The sequence below is a fragment of the Nanorana parkeri genome, unplaced genomic scaffold, assembly GCF_000935625.1.
Source record: "Nanorana parkeri isolate BGI_ZX_2015 unplaced genomic scaffold, ASM93562v1 scaffold21, whole genome shotgun sequence".
Lineage (NCBI taxonomy): Eukaryota > Metazoa > Chordata > Amphibia > Anura > Dicroglossidae > Nanorana > Nanorana parkeri.
In genome coordinates this window covers 2993641-3021489 of record NW_017306289.1, presented here as the reverse complement: position 1 = coordinate 3021489, position 27849 = coordinate 2993641, and the positions used below count along the sequence as shown (strand labels likewise).

At 37.7% G+C, this 27849-nt stretch overlaps 1 protein-coding gene across 1 annotated transcript; it reads right to left on the bottom strand.

The window, feature by feature from the left end:
* On the bottom strand, window positions 1-27849 carry TMEM255B (transmembrane protein 255B). The gene is made up of 9 exons (XM_018562920.1): window positions 27801-27849; window positions 23496-23638; window positions 22305-22367; window positions 17624-17713; window positions 12115-12195; window positions 9827-9912; window positions 6386-6545; window positions 4557-4697; window positions 1-339 (listed from the first exon to the last, which is right to left on the bottom strand). Exons 1-9 carry the CDS (start codon window positions 27847-27849, stop codon window positions 169-171), a joined length of 984 nt encoding a protein of 327 aa, XP_018418422.1. The 3' UTR covers window positions 1-168.

Here is a 27849-nt window from a genome sequence, read left to right as displayed (position 1 = left end):
ACACATAGTAAACTGTATTGATGTAAATCTGTTGTCTAGACTATTAAGTTTACACCTGATGTGAGTATTTTGGAAGTTGGAAGGAATGTTTCACTTTTTCTCCAGAAAGCCCTTTTAATCCTTGGTTTCCTGCAAGTCACACATGGTCCTTGCATCAGAGCACTGAGCCTAAGGAACATATGGAGGCGGCTTCTCAACAGGTAACACCATGTTAGTAGAGTCATACTGTGAATGTAGATTTGAAGCCAATGCATTCATAGAGTTGGAGTGGGATGGATGCTGGATGTCATCTGATAATGAGATATCTGCAGAGGAAGTAGCTGGATACGAACCTGAAGGCTGTGAAATGGTAACAACATTTTTTTTTTAACATGCTTGTACACACAATATTATTATTAAATACACAAGCTATTTACAAAGCCTAAAATACAGCAAAAAAAAAGAGCCCTGGGGTGGAGTGGTTTATGGTTCAATTTAATAGTAAGTTGGGCCGGAAGGTTTTTTTGCCCAAACATTAATTTTACTTCAGTTATATTGTAGTTCATAATATTTAGAGCTACAAAGTAGCAACATTACAGTTAAGCTTATTAATAATCTAAATGTAATATATATTGGTTTTGTATATATATTACTTTCATTTATTATGATCAGAAATAAATTGTCTTTCTTTGAAAGTGAAATATTGTGTGTAAATATTTTGTACTTTCATATTCAACCAGCAGGTGGAGCTCTCAGCTCTTTTTCCTGTTTGCCAGGGATTTCTTAGCCCCTCTTCTTTTTAAGGAGCCTATTGTTTATGGAGCTTAATAGCTAAAGCTGTAATTTTCATGCAAAGGTAACTGAGATACTTTATCCCCCTCGTTCCCCCCAGCACCCTTTAATACAACTTCATCCCATATTTTAATCAGAAAAGGGAATACCTTGCAGAAATGGACACCAAGGATTAGGAGAATGGGATTATTGGCTAGGCATATTAGATTTCGCAGAAGGGATAAAAAAACAGAATGCAATGATTTGCAAATCTCATAAACCAGAAAATAGAAGACATATCAAATGTTTAAACTGAGAAAATTTACTATTTTAAGAAAAAAATTGAAATTGATGGAAGCAACTCGTCTCAAAAAAGTTGGGTAAGTGTCAAGTTTACTACGGTGTAGCATTCCCTCTTCTTTTAACAACATCTGGGAACTGAGGTTTTGGGAGAGGAATGTTCTCCAATTCTTGCCTGATATATTCTAACTGCTCAACAGTCCTGGGTCTTTGTCGTATTTTGATGCCGAAATATTTTCAACTGGGGAAAGGTGTGGACTGCAGGCAGGCCAGTTAAGCACCCGGTCTCTTCTACTACGAAGCCATGCTGTTGTCCTAGATGCAGTATGCGGTTTAGCATTGTCCTCAAATATAAAAGGCCTTTCCTGAAAAAGACGTCTGGATTGGAGCATATGCTGCTCTAAAATCTGGATATATCTTTCAGCTTTGATGGTGCCTTTCCAGCTGTGCAAGCTGCCCATTCCATACGCAACAATGCACCACCATGCCATCAAAGATGCAGGCTTTTAAACTGAGCGCTGATAGCACATTGGAAGGTCCCTCTCCTCTTTAGTTTCTAGGCCGCAGAGCCCGTGGTTGCCAAAAATGTCACATTTCGATTCGTCTGACCACAGAACAGTTTTCCACTTTGCAACAGACCATTTTAAATAAGCTTTGACCCAGAGAAGTTGGCAGCGTTTCTGGATCATGTTCAGATATGACTTCTTCTTTGCATAATAGAGCTGTAACTTGCAATTTTGGATGGCATGGCGAGCTGTGTTCACAGACAGTGATTTTTGGAAGTATTCCTGAGCCAATGCAGTGATGTCCATCACAGAATCATGCCTGTTTTTAATGCAGTGCCGTCTGAGGGCCCGAAGATCACGGGCATCAATATTGTGTTTCGACCTTGTCCCTTGCACACGCAAATTTCTCCAGATTCTCTGAATCTTCTGATGATATTATGTACTGTAGATGATGATATATTTAAAGTCTTTACAATTTTATGTTGAGGAACATTATTCTGAAATTGTTCAACAGTTTTTAGATGTGGCTTTTAACAGATTGGTGAACCTCTGCCCATCTGTACTTCTGAGACACTCTGACTCTCTAAGATGGTCTTTTTATACCAAATTATATTACTGACCTGTTGCCAATTAACCTAATTAGATGCAAAATGTTCTTCCAGCTCTTCCTTGTTAGTACCACTTACTTTGCCAGCTTTTTGTTGTCCTGCCCCAACTTTTTTGAGATGTGTTGCTACCATCAGTTTCAAAATTACCTAATTTTTTTGCAAATGGTATATTTTCTAAGTTTAAACATTTTATATGTTTTCTATTTTCTATTGTGAATAAAATATGGCTTTATGAGATTTGCAAATCATTGCATTCTGTTTTTATGTAGATTTTACACAGCGTTCCAACACTTTTGGAATTGGGGTTGTACAAATTGTCTCACTGAAACTTTAGACAGCAGCATTTGAGAGAGAAGAGATGTCAGTGCTCTGACTAATTCGCTTGTGTGTGGAAATTTCATTCTTGAGCTCTAAAAGGCGTAGGCTTTTCTTTGCAGGCGTTTAGGAGAAACTGAAAACCTCACCTGCTTGTAGAGGATGAGGATGTATAATAGTAACCACTTGAGGACTTTGCGCATAGGAGATGCACCCTAAAAATGTTTTCAGTGGTGTATCTCCTACGCCCAATTCCTCTTCCCCTGCCATCTCTCCCCTGTTGCTATGACTGGCAATTACCAGCTGCCAAAATGACAGCCAGAAATTGCTATATATCACAAAGCAGGTGAGGCTGTCAAAATACAGTGGCTCCTGTGTAAATATTGTATATGATATTATGTGTGACTTGTGATCTGCATATGACATCAGTTAAATAAACTTTAAAAAATTTAAAAAAGTTAATGAAATATTCCTTTTTAACCAGTTGTTAACCCTTAGTTAACGCTAATCAGTTTTAATTGACTCCTTCTTCTCCTTCTCCCCTTAGCTATTATTTTTCTGCTGATTTTTTTATATTTCTTTTTTTTTAAATATTTAGACTTCTGTTTTAATTTTTATTTGTTTATTTTTTTCATTTTCACATTAAAAAATTAAGCAGTTTCATTTATTCATGTGCAAGTTTGCCACGCTTTTTAACAGAAACATAATTTTAGCTTAATTTTTAAAAAGTATACATTTTATAGAATAAAATGTATACTTTTTATTTACAGTAGCACTACATTTAAAAAAACCATACATAATAAATGCATTTCTATCAAAAAGCAATGTATATAATTTTTTATGTTATTATTGACAAAGTTATTGCCGAATAAATGGGCGCATAGTGGAAAGCTTAAAACAGTGTTAATTTTGATAGCAAATTTCGATTCAGTTTTAGTCAAAGTCTTTTGACTAAAATGCCATTTAGTTTTAGTCATAGTTTAGTCATCTGAATTGTTTTAGTTTTAGTTTACTAAACATCACAAGATTTTAGTTTTAGTCATATTTTAGTCATCTGAATTATTTTAGTTTTAGTCTAGTTTTAGTCAACTAAATATCATAAGATTTTAGTTGACTAAATCTACGGTAAATTTAGCCTACTAAAAGCTATTGGGTTTAGTTAGTCATTTAGGAATTTCTCTAGATTTTCCAATCGATTATGTACTCCTGGAGGAAACATATGTTAACCTGTTATCACTTATGGTATTAATGTTTGAACAGGGTTAATAACTGGTTAAAAAGGAATACATTTTAACTGTTGTGATATACAGGATAACATGTCTTTATTTATCTTAAAATTAGATTGAACCAAGTCTTATAAAGAAACAATAATATTGAGTATTTTCACAAAGGACCAATAATTAAATATGCATTGATTATAACAACTTGCATATGACATTCTTCATTCTTTCAAACAGTGCAACTCTAAAATATGAAAATTAAAAACTATGCTGGCTGTAATGCCATTGCCCATATTACCTATTAGCCATTAATTCAAGATGGAACTGGAAGTCCAAAGAGATTATTTTTGATTGGATCTCTTCCCAAATCGTCTCTCCCTAACATTTTAGTCTAGTTTTAGTTAGTTGACTAAAATGTCAATATATTTTCGGTATAGTTTTAGTCATCATAACAGTTTTTATTTAGTTTCATTTTAGTCACTGAAAAAGTGTTGTTGAAAAAAAATTAACACTGGATTAAAGTTACTCGATCCATATGGGGTATAAAATATGAGAACCAAAGTGGTTAATATGCAATATTTCACATATCAAAAAAAAATATTTTTTGTTGTTCTAACCATAGTAATAGAAATACAAAACCACTATACATTCCTTTGAAATATCCAGTTTACATTCTTTGTATAAGTACACTTTATGTATTTGAAGACAACCAGGCTGCTCGAAATCAACACCATGAAAAGAGTTCAATAAAATGAATGAACAGTCAAACTAAAATTAATTGTTTAATGGGCAACTATAACATCAGAAAGCTGCTTTTTAGATCTGACTGGTAGAGAAGGGCATTGATTTGAGGTTACCTGCAGTGGTAGTGGATATGACGCATAGGAAGGTAGGGAGGATGATGGAGAGCAGAAACCAGTATAGGTCAGGATCTGTTGTGCTGGATTGTAGAGTATCTGTGGAGGAGGCGAGTTAAAGTTGTGTTGTGAAATTGGTGCCTAGAGGAGAAACATAACATAGAATTTTATATAATAGTATATTTCACCTTGCTGTGTTTTACAGGCAACATTGACTGGAATAAGACGTTTGCTAGAAAAAAAAAACCAGTCTGTATTGCTCCAGAATAACCAGTCATATTCAGACATATTCAAAAGAATGTGAAAAGCTCATGACATAGCTTCGACCGTGGCTCCCTACAATCACCTCTCACCCTAGTTATATACAAATCATAAGAAACATATGAAAAAATAAGGGTTTATAGAGAGGTAGGAGACCAATGCATGGATAAAATATATAAAAATGTATTGGACATAAAATAAATAATATAAAATGTATACAATTCAGGCAATTATCCACTCCAGACACTGCATGTGTGTGATAAGTACCGGATGCCTATTCTGGGTGGGGCTACTCACCTGCTTGGATAATTGCCTGAATGCGTTTTCTCATTCTACGCAAAGCTTGATGATTGATATGTGTTATTGCTCTAATATGTAAAGAGATTAATTTTATGTACAATTTCCATTGTTAGATTAGAATTTGTTGGCCCCTGAAGAAGCTCTTTGTGAAACGCGTTGGAACGAAACATTTCAGATTTACATACTTGGATGTTACACCAAATGAAATTGCTTGGAATCTCAGTTGCTAACTAGACATACTTGATTGAGGTTGTATTTTTCTGGGCACATGCTCTTTTAAGCTGTTGTGGTGGGATTGTACATTTTCATGAATTTATGTCCAATACATTTTGATATATTTTATCCAAGCATTGGTCTCATACCTCTCTATAAACTCTTATTTTTTCATATGTTTTTTCTATTCAAAAGAATGAGTTGTGTGAAACTTTGCATCCGATGGGCTGTTTTAGGGCAACACAGGCATTCCTTATTTGTGCCATACTGGACAATTGTGCAAGGTATACAAACATCCTCCACACACCAAACAATCTCTTTATTGAAGACCTTTATTAATTCACTGTCAATATGTAAAGTGATGTTTCTGGCCGCACGCAGTCACAGTTGCCATCTGAAGGGGATTGAGTGTCGCCCTAAAAGGTCACGTTGCATATTGATGGTGAATCAATAAAAAACCTTTAGTAAAAAGATTCTCTGGTGTGTGACGGATGTTTACCTTGCATCTGTGGACTAGTACAATCCTTGAGCACCTATAAACTTTGTTTTTATCACAATATGGGGCGTGGCTGGATCTTTACTATACTACCGGAAAACAAAACAATATGTTTTTTGAAGAATACAAGTAACTTCAGCCACCACTTACCGGGAAAGTTCAGGGTATTTCTAGTGAGCACATACTGAGGTATTATTATAGGGTTTACCGCAAAGTGTTTTTAAATCTCATTTACGTGTTTAAATGCTACTTCTTGGATATTTGTGTTATTGCATTAAATAACACTGCCTCTGTGTTTAACAATGGTTCACATATCATCCACATAAGGAGTGCATTGTTTTAGGTTGCTCCCAGCATGATATTATTAACTAAAATGTAATGTAACCTTGTAATGTTCTCTTTATCCATGTATAGTATATGGAAAACCCTACTTTATTATACACATAGTTTGTATTACCGTGTGATAACGGCAATGCACACAGTACACTTTTTCTTTCTTTTAGACAAAGCTGGATAGTGTACAGCTTAATATCCAGATCTCGTAAGAAAAAATTCCTACCATATCCTTGAAGGCTCCAAGGACAGCCGCTGTGACACTGCCAAGGAAGAGGCCCACAATATTCAGGACGGTGCAGGTCCACAGCAGCCGGTATAAGTGAACCACATCCTGGCAACTATTTACGCCAACAAATTCATAGAAGCTGCCAGACTGTTCTGAACTGCCAAGTAAAAAAAAAAACACTTGTCGGTTTACATCTAAGATGTTAATGATTTAACAAAATATATCCAAGAGACATGTCACCCCATCTCCCTCTGCTATAATGTTTTAACACGATTCTTGCCATTAATTTTCTTCTATACAATATTATGCGTAGACTCTTGGGTGCTTTATAGCTGTATATGGTGACACCATATAACCTCGCTGTAACCCCGCTCAATGCAATCAATGCAGCAGAGGTTTTCTTAACCCGACAGGTAAATGACAGAGCAGTAAGTCCTGGGTCATCAGGGAGGCAGGGATAGCGTGTTACCTGCCTCCCTGATGACCCAGGACTTACTGCTCTGTCATTTACAGGTGAAACTTGAATAATTAGAATATCGTGCAAAGTTCATTTATTTCACTAATGCAACTTAAAAGGTGAAACTAATATATGAGATCGACTCATTACATGCAAAGCAAGATAGTCCAGGCCGTGATTTGTCATAATTGTGATGATTATGGCTTACAGCTCATGAAAACCCCAAGAACCCCAAATCCACAACCTCAAAAAAGTAGAATATTACATGCAATCGATAAAACAAGGATTGTAAATAGAACAATATCGGACCTCTGAAAAGTACAAGCATGCATATGTACTCAGTACTTGGTTTGGGCCCCTTTTGCAGCACTTACTGCAATTACTTTTGCACGATATTCTAATTATTCGAGTTTCACCTGTACCTGTCGGGTTAAGAAAACCTCTGCTGCATTGATTGCATTGAGCGGGGTTACAGCGAGGTACAGCGCACAACAGCACTGAAGTACCGGCTTTAAATTTGGGATCGAGCGGAGCCCACTTTTGAACTGCAGTCAGGCTTACAATACAACGCCGCTCTGGACGCACTGCCCTTGGAATATAATCAGTCCCTGTGTCAACGTGCGGCCGCACTCACAAGGGAAAACTTTGGGCTGTCTCTCACCTATGAAGTGAGAGGTGTAGCTCTGCCGGGCAATATTTGTCCAGGATCTATCAAAAAGAAAAAAGCTGTGGAAATCTTCAGAAATTATAGCAAACATCTACTAGGATTACAATCTACTACATGAATACCTCCGATTGTGGCACTATCCTGGCATCTATTACCTAATCACGGATGGACTCTCTCTCTCACTGTGGCCACAGATGAATAAGTGAGTAACTTTGCTACACATCGATATAATTGTATCCACTGTTGCTACACAGTGTGTTTGCTTACATCAGTGACTGCCTGTTATCCTGCCAATACATTAACCCTAACCATCCTGTCCTTTATTTGGGCCATCTCAGGGAGGCTGAGTTTCTGTTTTTAAACACATTTTAATGTCATGTATGAGGTGATTTATCTTTATACTGGTTGATGCTCTAATAAAATATGTTTTGATACTTATACTATTTAAATTACTTGCTCACTGGATCGCTCCATTAATGGGATTTCCATATTAAGGGGATTGTGCTTTTGAATACGAATTTTGAAACCCAGGAGCTTAGTCCACATAATCTGTTTATTTTTTGCGTTACTCCTTTCCCCAGTGTGTATGCAAAGAGAAAATACTCTTGCATAGTGAACAGCCTAGTTGCCTTTAGTAAAGCAAACCCACTATGTAGGGTGAAACAACGTGATCCACTGAAACAGAAACAGCTATGTAGGGGAGCATAAAACTTGGCAAGGGCACAGTGATGTTGCGGTAGATGTCATAGTCTTGCATTATGGCAGAAAATAGCCTACTGACAAGACACAAGGAGGTCATGCTGCAAGGTTTGTCCTAAGAAGACAGGTGTTTCCAAATGTGGTTTCACAGCTCTATTACAACAGCACAAATGGACAAATTTGAGGGTGGAAAAACGCTTTCAAGTCTAATCTTCCACTTTTCCCAGCATGAATCAACTTTATTGTTCAGTCTCACTAATACTTAATTAATTTTCCTGTTAAGGGTGAGTAATATTACAGTGAAACTCCTAGCAAACTGCTAAGTACACAGTTGAAAAATGTTTACTGTTTTACCTACCAAAGGATTTGTAATTTTGACCAGCCATTCTTGAGATACACCTCTGCTATGTCAAAAAGAATACTCTGCTACTTCCTGGTTGAGCATCACTGCTTCCTAGGCCAGCTCACTGAACAGAAGTGATGATGTTTATTCACTGCCCAATGAGAAAGCTAGAAGCAGAGAAGTGACCCAGGAAGATGATTTGCTGAATCCGAAACATTAATTGATTAATTCAGGAGCTACATGTGTCACCTGTCTGTCTGTGCAGCATGAAAAGTGTGTAAATCACAAGAACACTACAACATTTTGGTTGTCTTAATATTTGTGCTTCATACCTGCAAGATTCTACTGCTTCTAGTTCTTCATTCAGTTTTAGAATTTGTCAATTTCTGCGAAACATTGCATTGCTTTCATACTTAATAATAATAATTGCCATTTTCTACATTAGTTCTACAAAGTTAAAGTTTAGGGTTAAAAATAATTAGGCTCTATCAGTCCATTCCCATCCAGACAAAAAAAATACTGCTTGTCTTGTTTTCTCTGGTCTGGATGCACTGGAACACATGAAAACGGATGCAAAGGCACTGGACTGCACCTGAAAGCCAATTTTTAGCTAAAAAGAAAATTGCGGCAAAAACGCAGTGCACTGTGTTTGCAGATCTGCTCCAGAACAAGCCCCTATATCTATTCCTGTGACTTCAAATGGCCTTTAATATCAAATCGCTCTACCTTTTTTCCAGATTTTGCAAAATAAATATAGCCCATGGGTCATAGTTTTAAAACTGAACTCTTCAGAGTAACTTATAGTTTAGAAAAACAAGAAACTTTTACTAAAGCTGACCTCCAGGCAAATCATTACAAACACAATTTAATCCAGTTTTGTATTCGTTAAAAAACAATTGTAAATTTTAAATATATGTTTTATATATATCTAGTGTAAGTACCTGGATTTGTCTTGATTTTAGATTTAAGAATAAGGAAGAGACAATAATGAACCCATCAAGTTCTGAGTGCAGATTGAGGACTTCATTAGTATTATGAGTATGCTGCTGCCCTTCATTGTCCAAATAGTGGCTGTCCATGTCCCAGACTGGGCTATATTGCTCAACTTGCATATGATGTACTGGAAGGTCTGGGAGCCGGATATATGGCAGGTTAGGTTGGCCTGAACGATAAGTAAAACCGTTCATGTTTGTCTGGAGTTCAGCTTTTAGCATATGCTCCGTGACAGCAGGCATAAATGCACAATAAGAAAAAAAAGATCCTATTACATACTTTTCACAGTCATAGAGATCACAACAGTAGCATGTATGAGTCCTAATTCTCAGATGACATTGACTGCTTGAAGTGGAGCATGTTACCTGTACCGTATAGTGAAAAGAAGAAAGAAAAGCTTATTTGCTCATGATACCTTTGAAATTAATACAAATATCACTGTTGTGTCATTTTTTTTTACAAATGCCTGTTTCCTGGCAAATAAAAATGTACAAAATAAAAGCCTGTTCATTTCTCCAGCATCTGTCACCTGGCCAATAATACTGCTTATGAAAGACATGATTCCGCAGAGCTACTAATTATTGTTTGCAACATTTTACAGTATTAACTAGGGATGCACCAATACTGATACTAGTATCTGTATTGGTGCCGGGAACTGAGTATTTGGCTGAGTACTCATGCTTGCCCAAATGCTCCAATATGTGCCCCTGATACTGGAACTTCCAGTCAGAAGGAGATTTCCTCTGACCGGCAGGGCCGCTAGGGAACATGGAGCAGGCTTCCTGGTCAATCAGGAAGGTGGGCAGCGGGTAATGACTGACCAACCGGTCAAACAGCCGGCTTGATGTTGATGGGCTGGGAAGCCAGCTTCCCAGCCAACCAGCATTGAACCAGCCAAACAGAATGGGGTTGCTTTCCCGGGCACCCGGGTGGCAGGTAATGACACGGCTCAATGCTAAAGGAATAAACAGTACCTGCACTTGGTATCAGCAAGTACCGAACGAAAAATATCAATACTCGTACTCAATACCAAAAAAAAGGTTTTGGTGCATCGCTACTATTAACAATATTCCATTTAAAGATACTATAATTAAGCTCACAAGGGAAAATAATGATTTTAAACACAGTTATATTGTTTCCATTTACAATTAAGAAAACACAGGAATTATTACTTGTTTTATTTCCTGACTATCACTGAAAATAATTTTGGCTTTATACTTTATAATGAAGGGGGAAGATGTGTTAAAAATGATCCAGGTGTCAAATATGCTAGTTATATCGAAGCTAGCCGAAGGATCGGCCGAAGCTACGGCCAGATCCTTCGGCAGCTTTGTGAATAGACCCCTTAGTGTCATTTCCTTGCAGGCATTCCCTAAGACATAACATTTATTTCAAAGCCTGAAAGTTAAAATGAACACCATTCACTTTAGGCCATATAAGAGTCCCACACCACAATTAAAGCCCACATATGGGATATACTGGTATGTGCCAGTATTGTAATATATTACTTAAATGGCTATTTTTGTGGATGGAATGATTGTATTAAGATTTTCTAGCACAGTATGAGGCACTGTGTGTGCACAAGCTATGGTTTCCAACCTTGTACTAGTTTAATTAGGTATCAAAGGGCACACATTTCAAGTACTTGTTTTCAGGGTTAATAGAATATATTTTTTGTAAACAATATTTGCAATAGGATTAGTTAGCTAAAACAATAAGCATTAAAATAGCTCTAGTACATTTTAAAAACATTTCTGTCCATTTATGTGCTTGTAAAAACACACATTCAGGTTCTTAAAACAATCTACCAAACAAAAGCCTTAGAACATAATTTTTATATGCAAAGCAGTTAGAGAGGTTTTGTTTAGACAACACATATCAAAACTGCTGAATCAGGTATGGTCACAAATGTTTCAAACCCCCTTGGTTATCACAAGTATATGTGCAATATTATGTGCAATAAAAAAAAAAAATCATATGTACTCTGCAACACATGCACATTTCTCCATGTTTTGTATCTTAAAAAATACTGTAAAAAAAATCCTGTTGCTATGCCTGAAATCTAGTGAGTTCATAACTGCCTGTTGTGGGATGACAATGTCATATCCGCTGCACTGAAATTCCAAGCAGTGTTATCAGCCCTATCTGAGTACTCCTCTTGTGGATCTCATTACTGCAACAAGAGGGGCGGGTTCTGTAGTCCAGCGGGGGAGAACTCAGACATGGATGACAACATATTGCTTGGTATTTCGGTACAGCAGAAGAACTGTGTTGTCAGATCAAGCAGGGGGTTAGGAACTCACTGGATTTCTGGCAGAATCAACAGGTCTTTTTCTGTACTTGCAGCATTTGAAAGGGATAAAACATGGGAAAATGTGCATGTATTGCAGAGAAGTACTGCATATGTTTTTTTTTTATTTTGCCTTACATAAACTTTAAGTAACCCCAGAGTTAACAAAACAAAACACTGCACACATGCAGATGAACAGTTGTTGCATTGACAAGGCTGTATGTATATTAGTATATTCTTTTTTAACAGCATTGCTTTTTTATTGATGTAGACTTACTTGTGTCTGTTGTGTGTCATAAGCAAGTCCTGATCCACTTGCATAGAAATTACATCTCCCATTATACAAAGGTCTTGGTTCCTAAAAAGAATGGCACATTTTAAATCTGGAGCAGATTTGCACTGCAATCAATCAGTTTCTCTGTCTCATTTTTTTAAAGTCAGCACTTTTAAAGGGTGCTGTGACTAAAAAGGTTGAGAAACGCTGCTATAGACATCCAAAAAGAAAAAGAAAAATAATGTGGGACTCTTTAGGTATAAAATGATACTCCAATATGATTATTGTTAAAATAGTCAATGTTATTAATATCCACTTAAAATATATTATAATAAAATATTGATGTGCTTCATCATAAATGCAAATGTACAATAAAAATAATAATTAATAAATATATACTGTATATCCACATTAGTTCAACTTGTGATTAGGAGGGAATAAAGGCTTATGATGATGTAATATAGATATTAAGTTGTTGGATGAAGGTGAAGTAATTGAGGAAATCAATATTTTATTATAATATATTTTAAGTGCCTATTAAAAAAAATTATATATTTTTTTACACTAATGAAACAGGAGAACACATTTGTACCTGAAAAGCCCCACATTATGTTGCTTTTACCTTTTGGTTGTCTAATATACAGTACATTATTGTCCTGTCTGACACATCCAAGCTGTAAAAAGACAGTAGAGGGTGTTCCACTTTTTGTTATTCTAAGAACATTTTAAATGAAACTACAAACTTTCTGGTTTATACTCACTGACCTCTGTAGCTGCAAGAACTGTGGAGCAGTTAATTCTCAAAGTTCATAGCACTGTATATTTCAAATTGTGCTTTTAACTCAGCTCACCCAGCTCTCCCCTTTCAGAGCACTAGCTCTGTGTTTACATTAGCGATTAGAAGGCTTGGAGGCTGCCAACTCACTGCTGGAAGGGGGGTGCAGGGGAAGCTGAGCTGCTGAGAGAATGACTTGAAACGTTTTAAAGCTACTGCTGTGAACCCTGAGAATGAATTGCTTCACAGTGCCTTTAGCAAGAAAGGTCAGTGAGGGCTGATTTTCAAAGCTCAATTAATGTTTAGGAATATGCAAAAAAAAGGGAACGTCCATAGTCTGACCCCAGTTATACCAAGTTGGCAACACCCATGGACCAGAGATGGACATCGTGGAAATTTCTGGTACATTTTATAAGTGATGTAAATTTTAAAATGCTACCACACTGTAGGCTCATCTTGAAGTATTATAAATGATGTGTGGGAATGGAATTTTCTCTAATTCAAGATATATCTGTCAGAACTTAGCAAAAACTGAAGGAAACAAGTAGGACACATGAGAAAATAACCACCGAAATGGAATCAAACTCTGTTCAGGGAAGAGGTGGAGGACTTCTGCAGTACAGAAGGTACACAGCACTTTTCTTGGAGTTCCCCATGTTACAATACACATAATTAGAAAGTACATTTATAAATAATTATCATATCATGTTCATATTCATTTATAAATAATAATCATATCATGATAATAATCATATAACAGTTGTTTAATTCTGTCATCTAAAAAATTACAGGAAGCAATTTAATAACTGTTATAATAACTGCACAACAATCAAACTAAAACTGTCTGTCCCTGGAAGTGTGAATTCTCATTCAGAAACTGCTGGACAGTTTAATAGAGATCTTTGTCCTTTATACCTATTTTGTAATGAGCAGAGAACTATATCAATCTTTATAATCCTACCAAGTAATCAGAGCAAATGCACAGCTACGCAAGAATGAAGACAGGTAGATTAATGTCTTCTATTCATCACACTACTTGCTGTGACCTTCTCCACGGCCAAGGAAACCAAAGAAACTGTTACTGGAAATGGATAAAACCAAAATGTAAAGGTTTAAGCTCCAATTAAAGAGGAATTTTTGGTGATACCGCTGTTTTCAAACAACACAAACGTGATGCTACATATATGTGTTGTTACAGAAGATACTAGATTAGTTACGCACCAATTACCCATTAATAATGTTATCTGCAACCTTGAATCTGTCTTCCATTTCTGCTCCATTTTAAACTCCTAAACACTACTTGGCATGTGTAATAGCATATCGTAGCAGTTATCTGTGCTGGAATTGACAGCTGTCATTGTCCAGCGCTAAGCCTTACAACTTAATCAATCCACATTGTGTTACAGGGGAAGTGCGGTGACATCACAGGACCTTCTGTCAGTCCAGAGGCTGGCATTGAGCTCATCTAATAGTCTAGTTCAGACCTGGGCATTTTATGTCCCATGGGCTACATCTGGTCCTTGATTGTCCCTGTCCAACCCGTGGTCCGGACACAGACCAATCACCGACTTGTGCTCAGATATGGCTGGCTGACAGTGGATACTCCAGCCTGCAAGGCTGGTATATCCACTGCAAGCTATAGCCCAGTGCAGGTCCCCTCCTCTTCAGTCGTTAAAGTGATACAAGGTAAAATAATGGGGGTAGGGAAGTAGACTCTGCCATTTGTATTTTCAGGTTTTAGTGTATTTTGGAAGGCTCATAGTAAATGTAGCATCTCATAACAATTACAACACAAGTGCACTTTGAGAACATTTATACATTGTAGGTTCACATACCCTTCTTCAGCCTTATTGCAAGTGTCCCATTTGCCTGTTCCCACACTGATAACATGTTCACTGTGTTTTCTGCTCTTCCTGAGCACACATATTTCAATCTACATTTAATTCTATGGAAGGCTGTACACGGCAGGGATGCGCAGCCTTTCCATAGAAATGAGGACAAGAAGCAGAGCCTGGGAACACTGACTAGACAGTAAGCTCATGGACAGACCAGAGATGCAAGTGAGAAAAAAAGGTCATGTATGCTGGATCATATGTAGAAAAATTTGTCTGTAAAAAACACCATGCATAAAAGAAGCTAATAAATAAAGCTGACCCAGCACAATATAGTGTGCATTTTGTATAGCTTTTAAACTTCATATATTTATGAATTAATACACTCATATATTCGTAATCAAGATGGCTATGGCACACAGTAGAGTGGAGAAGCAAGTGCAGATACATTAACAACATGTGGTGACCAACAGAGGTATTGAGCTAGTCATGGCACTTTGCTGAATGAAAGCACCAAATGTCAACTATAATGTTTGTTAATGTGTGTGTGTGTGTGTGTGTGTGTGTATATCTATCTATCTATCTATATATATATATCTCACACATTTTGTGTTGTACAAATAAATAAGGGGTATGGAGGACCAGAGCTACGAGACAAGGCTACTAAATTTAAACATGTTCACATTGGAGGTGAGGAGATTAAGGGGGGATATGATCTCCATGTACAAAATGTTCAATGGTGGTAGCAACATTAGCGATAAACTGTTTAAAATTAACTCCATTACAAAAACTAGAGGCCACCACCTAAAATTGGTGGAAAAAAAATTCCAGCACAAGGGGGCGAAGGGGGTTCTTCACAGTTAGAGCGGTTAGGGTCCGGAACTCACTGCCACAGGCGGTGATTTCAGCAAATAATGTGGAATTGTTCAAGAAACTTTTGGACGATTTCTTAAGGGACCGTAATATACAGGGGTACAGGTACTCCTAGAATGAGATCCTAATAGGTTGGACTAGATGGACTAATGTCTTTATTCAACCTCAAATACTATGTAACTATACTATGTAACATTTAATTGACAAAGCACTATGGGTTAGCTGAAGAGACAGCACAGCAGAACTACTTGCTTTGTGGCCTAACTTGTCTCACTGAAACTGAGCTGTCTAATAAGGGAAGAGTCACTGCTGATGGGTCATTGCGCTGCAAAAATCAAAGAAGCAAGCAGAGAGCCTATAATAAATGAAAAGAAGCCTACATATTCATCCGCTGGGTCAAAGGCATAATAAAATATATTACAGCTCAACTACAGTTAATTCAGTTATTTTTTTTGTATCTTCCTGCATTTAAAGTTATTACTTTTCATGCCGCAGTAATGCTCCCTTTGTGTTTGCTCAGTCCTTACAGCTACTTATGTGCTGAAACTGCCCTTTAAAATGCTATATTACAGCATATTAATATGAAAAAACACCAAAGATTCCCTTTATATAACAATACAGGGACTATGCACAAGTAGTGGTGTGGTTGAGAGCAGACTGTTTTAACCCCATGTATATGTAAACCAGGCAGCATGGTACATTCTTCACTAAAAGGGTACAAGCAGAGAGGGAACCAATACATGTCATTTTGTGTACATTTCTATTTTTGTAGAATTTTATGTATTCACATTAATGTGTGTTCAATAGAATGTGTATAAAGAAGCAATAGTGGATTCTCATGAAACAGATTTATTAGGCTATAGTTAGACAAGACCTTTATCTATAATGGAATGAGAACAAATATACAAAATATGAGCCATCTCAGAGTAACATTGAAGTGTGAAATAAAGAGATAAGAGACAAGAATACTGATGTAACGTAGCTGCCAGAAAGATAATAAGAAAAGTATATTCCTGTGTGTCCCAAATGAGCAGAACAAAACAAAGAATACAGGACAATACATTGTGAAACCCTTTTCTTCTTTATATATGTCTCTGTCCATAGCTGGACATATGTGGGTAAATTCAATGAAACTAGAATCGGTGAGACAGAGCTACTTAGAGAAGTGAAAAAAAACTATTTCTGCAAGCTCTTATGTGTGGTCTCTAACTAGTCCTTGAACCAAGTTGTCTTAGTCTGGTCTGGTTGTTGCTGCCCTGTCAATAGCCATTTGGCCATATTTTAATTGGAGCAGGATGCCCAAGTCACAACACAATCATTGATTAAGGGGGTGGAACTTACACTTCTGTATTCTGTTTTATTATTCATAATACGATGGAGTGAAACCTTAGAGGTTAGATAATCTCTCTTCAGGAAACTCAAAACATTCACTTTATTTTCTACAACGGTAGATACCATCTTAAAACAAACCTCTTTTTGTTTTGGATAGAGTGGGGAAGGTTAAGGACCTCTGTTAGAATATATAGGTGAGGAGCACGGCACCAAAGGATCTACTGTCTGAAACTATTTATTCAAAAATAACAAGCCAATGCTTTTGGAGGTCCAGGCTGAAACAACATAGGCAATATAAAGTGTTAATTCACCTTTCTGAACATTTTCCAAGACATCTTCAATGCCTTCCATCATCACCATCACATTGCAAAGCACTGTTCAGATCTTAAAAAGCTGCCTCTTTCCCACTGCATACCTGTAGGTCCTGCACGAGCTATCGGCAAAAGTCTCTATTTGGTTGACCCATCCACCATCCTGGATAAACGGCAGGACAGGCTGGAAGTTAGAATTGTACCTCCAGATACCTACAGGTATGCAATGGGAAAGAAGCAGTTTTTTAACATCCAAACAGCGCTTTTCAATGTGCTGGAGATGATAGCAGGCAGAAAGGTGAACTAACCTTTTACAAAAGGTGCAAATAAAAATTTAGATAACTTAGAAATGGAAAGAATTTGAAAGAGTACTGTGAACAAATACTCACAATATGTCGTGCCGCAACCACTCCATCAACTATAGCACAGCAGAACGATGCTACAACTCCGAAACTGATAAATACAATGGCGGCTACTAACTAGAAGAAAAATAGGCTGGATCAGACAAAGCATGTTGAGGAAAACTTACTAACAAAGGCAGATGCATAGAACAAATACTCTTTCCATGTTGATATATGCGCCATGCAGGCACAATGGGGTAGATTTGCTAAAGGCAAATAGACTGTACATTTTGCAAGGGAATTTTCCCTTAGCCTAATGATTGTGGCAAAAACTTAATTTGCAAAGAATAACCAATTACTGTATTTCACTAGCAGTAAAAATGGTCACAATCATTTCAGGTAATATTGTCCTAGTGAGCAAATGGTATACAAGCAATGCATTTTGCAATAAAAAGGCTACTACTTTCCAAATCAAAGGTTTGGACCACAGTTCTGGTCCAATTTGCTCATGGCCTCCAATAATATTCCTCAATCAACCAGAGGTGTCCTTTGATTCCTTTTACCACTTACAGTGAAGATAGGGCCAAAACTGTGCAAGCAGGATGTACGCCGTTAAATGCATAGCAGTGCAATACAATAGTAGTATTTACTAGAAAGGTTGAAGTATGGTTGTGAAGAGTCGGCCAATCCACATGTCAGGAATGGTAATGCTGATCCTATAGAGTTTCTTTTCTATCAGTATAAGAATGTTTAACATGGTCTTTAAAGGGAGTACCATCTTTTGGCAAGGACCAACCTACATAGTGATACATGTCGACAGAAGTCATATGGTGGCCATTTTGAAGGAAGGTTATAATTCAAGCATAATTACCATGTTAGAGATAGATGTAAAGCAGAAAGGAATTCACTTTGGGGGAGCTGACATAACTGGGTCTTATTCCAGCAAGTGTAAATCACAGTTTGAATAAAAACTCTCTGTATATCCTTCACTCTAGTGTTCCTTTCACTACATACTTATTTTCTTTGTTGCATTTAATTAAACTAATGATACAAACCCCGCTATGATCAAAGGAAGGAGTGGAATCTTGCCTCACTCCCATGTCAGAGTATCCAAAAAATAAAACACAGATGCTTCTTCCAGAATTCCAGTGCCAGAGAAATATGACCTCTAATAGCTTCAATTTACCCAGTACTCTCCAGAAGCTGTTATTACATTAGAGATAACAATAAATGTTTGTTTTGAGGTTTTTTTCTCTGTTTTAACTGATTCATTGAATTCAATTTGCTGTTATATTTGTAAATGTGAAAGGATGTCTAACTGAATAAAATGAACTAAATCAATTACAATGAAACAAAATACACCAGGAAGAAAAATAAAAATGTTTTGAAATGCCTTAAAACTATGTACCCTTTTTTCCAATAAATAAACAATGTTTTTGTTTTTTGCTCTGCTATTGACATAACAGTTACATGAATGTTTATTGTAAAGAAGGCAGCTATGGCTACAAAATACTAACAACCCTGATGTTCTAGCTACAGGCTGACTATCAGCCAAATTATGTAATTTTTAGAATAAATAGTAAATAATATAAATTAGGGATGCACTGAAATATTTCAGCCAAAAATGGTACTTTGGGCAAAATCCTGAAAGTTCCATAACGGCCGAAAATGTGGCCAAAAATGTAGTGCATCCTGACAGTTTCTGTCCTCGCAGCTGGACGCCGCTGTTCTCTCCCACCTGTGTCGGCAGAGGCAGCGGGAATCTGAGGGGACACAGATCGGCATCCAGCAGGTAGGAGAGAAGCTTTCAGGATGCTGAGCAGGTCACTGCAGGGAGGAGACAGCTATCACAAGTAGAGCTCTCCTCCCACACCGCCCTGCTCAGCCTCCTGTGACAGGCCAATCAGGATGGAGAGCGGGGCAGTGCAGGGAGGAGTTCGCTGTTAGCTGTCACAGAAGGCCAAGCTCTCCTCCTGCATCGCCCCACTCAGTCTCCTGTGACAGACGGAGCAGTCAGGATGGAAAGCGTGTTACAAGTACTCAGCGATCAGAACTGATCGCTGAGTGTTTGTACATAACTGAGGACGCAGTATGCTTAGTGTGTCCCTAGTTATGAATGAACAGGAAGTGCTTTGCATCACTTCCTGTTCATTCATGATTGTGGACATAGTAACTAATACTATCTCCTCAATTTATGAATGGACAGGAGCACTCAGTATAGACATTTCCTGTTTATTTATAACTGGGGCTGCAGAAAAAGACATTGAGGACACTGTGTCTTCAATGTCTTTTTCTATTTTAAAAGGGAAATATCAGGGGTCTGTTTCAACCCCTAATATTTCCCCAGAGCCCCCGACAATAAAGTTAAAAAAAAATACATTTTTACATACCTAGTATAAATAGTAAATAAGTGACATATGTATGGGAAGCATCTGTTCCTTTACTTTCTGTTATCTCCTTCAACATACTTAGTCATATTGAAGAATTAGGTTGTATGGTGAATGCTATACTATGCAACTTCTGTGCCCAGTGCAAGACCTATTAATGTAGCATTAGTGCAAACTATTTAGACTATACAAAGATGACCCCATGCACGCCGTTCTACAGAAGTCTAAGCTCCAGTCAAGTCAGGTGGCTGATCTTAACATCTATACAATCATGATGCTGCCTCCCTTCCTCCACCAAGTATAGTGCTACAGAGAAAATTAATATACTAGCTATAGTACTTTGAAAGTAGTTATTAGGTTTTATTCATTTGTTTCATTATTTGCAATACAAAACCTCTTAAAACCCTGGTGCCCAACACATGGCCCACGGGCTCCTTACGTGTGGCCAACCATGGTCTGGACAGGGTCTACCACCTGTTGGACACCTGTGAACTTTGCAATGCTGCAGTGGGATGCTCAGCCCTGAGGGCAGATGAGACATTAGAAGTCTAATAGGCCCCTGATGTCTCCACAAAGGGTACCTGTCAACTGCCCAGTGCTATCACATAGGGGGCCTGTTAGCACACATGTGATAGCAATAAAGTTTAAAAAAAAGTGTTAATACGTTTTAATAATAATAAAATAAATAAAATTAACAAAAATGTAAAAGCATCTCCAGCACCTCAAACACACGTGTGCAAATGCACATGTAGGCCACACACATGTATGTAAACAATGATTGTGCAACATATATTGGGTAATCACTGGCAGGCCAGATTGAGAGAAGTAGTTTTAGGCCCCTTATTTAAGGTAACTCTAAACTGATAAGCTGTAAAGACTTTTAAAGTGTTGTCTATTGTCAGGTGCCATCATTTTTCACCGTTTGGGGCTCCACAGTTTTGAGGCTTGACATGTTTAGTATCTATTTACTCAGCACAATCTCTTCTTTTGTACAAACAAATGAGGAATAAACTGTTTTTGTATGCACACAAATTAATGGATAAACAGTTGTGCAAATATTGTATCAATATATACAAATATTATATAAAATTATAACTATCTTTATATTCTACAGGGCCTCAGCTTTCAGAAAATATATAATTTTGTGGGGATCTTAAGTAATAGTTTAACCAAAATGCAGATTATAATGTGTGTGGAAAATAAATACAAATGCTCTGGAGGTGAAGTGGGTAAAATGCAGGACAATTCTAATTTTGTTTGAACCCCCATAATATATATGAAGCCCGTGCATTATTCAGCTTTCTGTTTTTTTCTGAAATATTTTAGGGTGGATTTACAATTTATAAGTATATCTAAAACCCAAGAATAAAATTGTAATTTATTGCAGCTTACCAGTCGTTAGATATGGTGTCTGCATTAGATACGTTTTTTAAGCTTTGTTCCTTTACTTCCTCCCAGTACTGCACTTCATATCCTAGGGTGACAACACTCACTCACTGTATTGTATCTATGGAGAAGCAGCGTTGTCATCTTATAACAGGAAGTGTAATAGGACAATTTCCCCTCTCCTCATTTCCATCATAGGGCAAAGGTGTTCTGCAGTCTCAGAGAACTCGGGCAGGGTTGATATCAATGTCTGTGATTTCAGTGCAGCATTATCAGCTCACTACAGGAATTTAGCAACTCACAGGGTTTCTGACAGGATTAACAGATATATTTTTGCACTTGTCAAACCGTGTACATTTAACAAACCAAAAGGAAGCAAATAAGAATTTATTGTTAAAAGAGAACTATGGGGTAAGTTCTCTTAAGGGTCACGGGAGGACATATACTAGCGTCCTCCCGTGACCCAAAGCTCAGTATATTGCAAGCTACAGCTTGCGGTATACTGAGACAGCCACAGCCGGGACAGATCCCGAAATTACTGTCGAGATCCACCCAGCTGCCTGAGTGACAGCTGGCTCTGCCTATCTATAGGCAGAACCAGCTGTACCCACCCCCTTTGCCGTCCATTCCTCCAGTCAGCGCTGGAGGATCGGAGCGGGTAGGGGGAATCCCTGCAGAGAGCCATGACTGACAGTCACGGCTCTCTGCAGGGACATGATCAAGAAGTGAGCCAGCGACGGTATGTGTTCGCTCACTTCCCGATCTATTGAGCCGACGTGTGACAGTTTCATTGTCACACATCGGCTCGAACTATGAGGATGAGTGAAAATCACTCACCTCATAGTTCTCCTTTAAGGTTTACATACACTTTATTACCATAAAGGAAGTAATAACATCGTTATCTTTGTGTGTAGGCATTGGGCAGCCTCTGATAGGAAACGTCTCAAAGTACATACCATTTGTTTTCGGTTTTCTACCATATGAATTCCAATAATACCTAGGAAAGATCCAAAGCCAAGCTGAGACCAAAGAAAAAAGAAAATATTAGAAATCTGAAAAAGTCAACTTGGGTATAGATTACATAAATTACATTATACCTTTTAGCATTGTTATTAACTTACTAGCCACAGCATAAGTAGCCACATTCCCTGTATCCCAGGCTCAGGGCAAGGATATGCCTAAACTCAAAAATTTTACACTCTCTGATGATCCCCAAGTGCTAATCTTGTGTAAGGTAACACGTTACATGATTCACTCATGATCACCACAGTGTCCCAGATTGTTAAGAGCCCTTAGCAACCTGTAACGCTCTGTCTGGCTTCCCACCCAGCTCACAGACATCATCGATTGCCAGGGAGCTGAGTGGGATGCTCTGGCTGGCGTCCTGCTGAGCTCCTGTGAACTTCTGTGAAATTTTTGCTGCTGCCTGTGTTCTGTTAAGGAGATTCCCTCCTTTTCTGTGGCAACCTATTCATTTCAATGGGCTGCCCCAATGCAATGCGCATTAACGCTGCCCCATAGTGCAAGTTAATGGACCACCAAGAAGTAAATGGGCCCTAAATGCATCATCTGTACATAACAGATATTGAGAGGATCCGTCCGTTCCGCCAGTCAGCGCTGGCAGATCGGAGCGGGGAGAGGGGAATCCAGCCCCTCCCCCTGTCACGGCAGAGAGCCGTGACAGGATCGAGAGGTGACCGAACCCAGTATGTGTTCACTCACCTCCCGATCTAGTGAGCCGACCTGTGACAGTCTCATTGTCACAGGTCGGCTAGAACTACTGTGGAAATCACTCATCTCATAGTTCTCCTTTAACTGAACAAGCTGGTTGCCATACACAGCTGCTCCATATTTTGTCTGCTCCAGTTTTGATAAATTCCCCTCATTGGGGGGATTTATATAAACTGGAGCAGAGAGTTTTCTTATGGCAATCAGCTTCTTGCTTTAGTTTGTTCAGTTACGCTTTGAAAATGAAACAGAGAAGCTGATTGGTTGCAATGGGCAATTACTCCAGATTTTGTCTGCTCCATTTTTAATGAAATCCCCCATTACGCCTATTTCTTTGCAGTCAAACTGAAAACTATGAAAATAAACAGTATTTGTGAAGCAGTAGCATTTATAATATGAAATTGAGAAGTAGAACTTACAATGATCCCTGGGTAGTAACCTCCAACTGTTATGTTCTCTGTCCTTGTGGTTGCAGTAAGGCCAATTACCAGTATAAAAATTGATACAGTAAGAAGAGCGATGGTAAACCACAGGGAAGTCTTCTTTCTTTTAGCAAAGTGGCCTACAATTTAATTTGAGTTAGAATTACAGTACGTTATTAAAAATAAAAAAACACAAATACATATCCACCTCATGACAAAGGTTTGGCTTGAGCTGTAACTCAATATGTATTAATTAAGGCAAAATGCAGAATTAACTAATAAGAAGTCATCTTTAACTGATCAGACCGCAGTAAACTGCCACCATATTGGCTGTGCACACTATCTTTGCTATTAAAAACTTCCTTTAAGTGTAACTATGATTAAAATAAAAAATGACATATATGATGTGGTCTGTCACTAGCATCAACACAGCAGTTTTTGTTTTTCTGCCTGCCTGTAACATAGTTTTATTATGTGTTGATCCTTCCAGTTGATCCGGTATTTTTCCACTTCCTTTAGTAGAGTGACACCGCTGTTTGTTCTGCAGTAAAATAGCACATCAGTGTTAGGCTTAGATGGATATGTACAGGGCTATTAACAAAGCTGCCGAAGGCAGCCGAGTGATTAACCCAGCCAAAGTGAAGTGAGCCAAGCGCTGTTCGGCTATTCACTCCTGGCTTGTATGGCTGATTTCAGTCATACATCGGCTAAAATTAGCCGTACATTGGCTGCCTTCTCCGGCAGTTCACTCACTGCCATTTGGCCCCTATGAGGGGCATTCGGCTCGGCTATTCTGCTCGGTACCGAGCAGAATAGAAAAGAAGTGAAAAAGAATGAGAAAAAAATAAAAAGTTGCAAAATTATTTTACAAATTATAAAAAATAGGAAAAATTTAAATAATTTAAGGAAAATAAAAATAAATTAGTGACAGCTAGCTCCGACCAACTGTTTCCTTTTGGCCGACACCTGCCAGAGTCTTCTAGCAGGTCCCGGCCAATTAATAACAACTGGGTGGAGCCGGCTGTTACATCACAGCCGGCTCCGCCTAGTTGTTATTGTTTCATGACGGATCAGCATCCCCAGGTCGTTTAGGGATTCTGATCTGTCAGACTCCATCATATATGTCATTTTTTATGCTGTGTTAACGTTATCATCAGACTCCATCATATATGTCATTTTTTTATGTTGTGTTATTGTTATTAACATTATTATTTCATAATTCCCTCATATATGTAATTTATTATACTGTGTTAACATTTTTATAAGACTATTTATTACAGGTATTTATATAGCACTGACAATTTACACAGCACTTTACATTCACATCAGTCCTTCAAGGAGCTTACAACCTATAGTCCCTATCTCACATAGATACATACAGGGACAATTTAGACAAGATCCAATTAACCTACCAGCATGTCTATGGAGTGTGGGAGAAACCCAAGCAAGCACAGGGAGAACATGCAAACTCCTTGCATATGGTGTCCTGACTGGGATTTGAGTTGGGGACCCCCAAGGCAGAAGTGCTTACCAATTCATGCATTCTTTTTTTTAAATACCATTTTACTGTTGGTGACATTATCAGCTTCTTTGGAAAAAAAAAGGCTGTTCCCTGGCTCCTGGCTGGAGGATTTATGCTGTTGCCACATGTCACATGAGCAACGGGAGAGAGTACTACATTTTCCATGATTTCAAGGCAAATGCATGACATTAGCAGACGTATTACACAGATGGAGCTCAGGGCTGTCTCATGATTACATGAAATTGCCCACATAGCCAGCCGTGCAGTTACAGTGGGAAGTTCAGACCAGGAATCTGAAACTCCAGGTCCTTCCACTACAGCAAGTGGCCACATAATTATGTCACCGCTCACTGTATTAAGAACTACATTGGGGATATTTCAAGACCGATGGCCAGGGAAATAGTGGGCATAGTCGTCAGGTCACCAGTTTTATTGCATGGATATTATGGAGACAGAGGCCTTTTCCTTAATGAAAGAAGTCTTGATTTCTCAGTGAAAAGCTGGAAGAAATTATTAAATGGAAGGAAAGCACCTTTTCGCACATGTAATAAAGTTCTGCCCAAAGTTCAGCTTTAAGAGCAATGGGTAGCTCAAAGTAAACACATTAAAAGAACTTTAGGTTAAGGTGGCTTTCTTTTTTTTTTTTATAGACAAATAAACATGTTTTACATATGTTTTAAATAGCTACTATGTAATGACAAGTTTAAACATTACTGGTAATGCAATGGTGAGCAACTAAATACATATTCATCAAACTATTGTGATATTAGTCAGTGCTGTGTATTGTACATTGCATTGAAAAATGATGAAAACCCATGCTCCCAATTCTATTTTTCTTGACTTTAGAACATCTTAACACACATTTCTAAATTTCTGAAAACATAATTCTGGACTAAACTGTCAATTTGATTGTTATCCTTCCATCCTTTTTCAGACCCACCAATACTGCCTCCCTATTCCTTCATTCTTAAGCCTTATAGCGCACTAAACTGTAAATTTGATTGTTATCCTTTCATCCTTTTTCAGACCCATCAATACTGCTCCCTACTCCTTCATTCTTAAGCCTTATAGCCTCTTAAATCGCCCAGGTACTCTGGAATGTTGGTTAAGCATTATTCAAAACTGTGCAAATTGTCCTCAAACTTGGATCCAGTTGGATTTTTAGAGGATAAGTTTGGAATATTCTGACTGCTAAAAAGAATACAAATGAGATACCTTGAGAATCTTTATACATAGAGGTTGATTTACTAAAGGCAAATAGGCTGTTCACTTTTAAAAGGAAAAACTAATTTTGGTTGCACATGATTGGATATTGGAAGTCAACAGAGCTTCATCTCATTCACTAAGGTAAGGAAAAATCCCCTTGCAAAGTGAACAGTCTATTTGTCTTTAGTAAATCAACCCCCTAGAGTCAATGAACTAATCATTTTTACAGTTGTTTTAAATGTTACATTTTCTGTTAATATTGCCTGTATATAATCAAACTGGCAATAAACATTTTACCAGCCAAATGGGACTATTCATGCAGCTCAGAGGGCACAGATGATGTGCAATTTGTCATCGACACTTCACTTCAAGGGTATTAGACAACCGAAAGATAAGACAACTGCAAGATAAATTATTTTTTATGGCTTATAAGTTATGAACATCACTTTACACAGTGTCCTGAATAGACCCGATTGTGTGCTCGGTTAGTATATGTCTTTGGATCACTGCATGCATCCCTCATTATGACCATAAAATATCCAGCTACAAATACTAGAATGGTAATTCACACATCTGTTTTAGAACCAGAAATTTGAGGCAAAGGTCTAAATACATGTCTGATGAATTCTTAATTGTCACAGCTTTTCAAAATCAGTTTTTATATGATTACAAGCCACGGAAGAGTATGAAACACAGCAGAATGTTCCAAACCCAGTCATTAAAGAATTTGTAACATGTATAATGAGTACTTGTGGTGCTTGTAAATGATATAGTGAAGTAACTGTATAGCAGGAACACTAGTGACACCATTGTGTGCTAAATAAATCATTTATGGACTATCTGATCACTGGTTTTGGGTGGCAGTGTTCTTTTTCACCAGAAAACAGTCCTGTTTATTTTCCTAGCTAAACCAACTCAGAAGTTATAAAAGTTTGATTTACACTGAAGTAACACAGATCCTAAAAAGGCCTCTAATAACACTATCAGCATAGGAGAGCATGTCAGCATTTGATAGTTTGTGTTGACGTCATAGCAAATTAATTATAACCAAATAACATTAATTTCACAACTGCATAACATAAAAATAAATATGCCATATTTTATGATCTGTCAATACATCTTAATAACATTTACAGATGATGTTTGGAATGCAAGGTATGTAGATTGGATATAAGCATGTTTCTGTTTTTGGGGCTGATTATTATAACCTACCTAGTGAATGTTTGGTTCAGCAATAACGATACAATCTGTATACAACACATTATATCACCAGGGACAACCACTTTACTAGGCACATGTAATGCATTTGCCACCATTGGATGTCTCTGTTGCAGTTTGAGCATACTGTAAGTTAATTAATTTTACAACATTGCGGAAAACAAGGCTAGAAATATACTATGTGTCATTTCTACAGCATCATTTTATCTACTTCAAACTAAAGCAAAATAATCACAATTACACCGAGACAAGAATAAAACTGTACAGAATTATTTGCACACACAGAGCAAAAAGATCTGCACAGAAAAAGTAACATGTTCAAACTGCGTTAGTAGGAGACCATAGATGAAATTTACCTGTGGCATCGATCACAGACGTAGAGGCAGAGGCAGAGGCTGGCTGCAT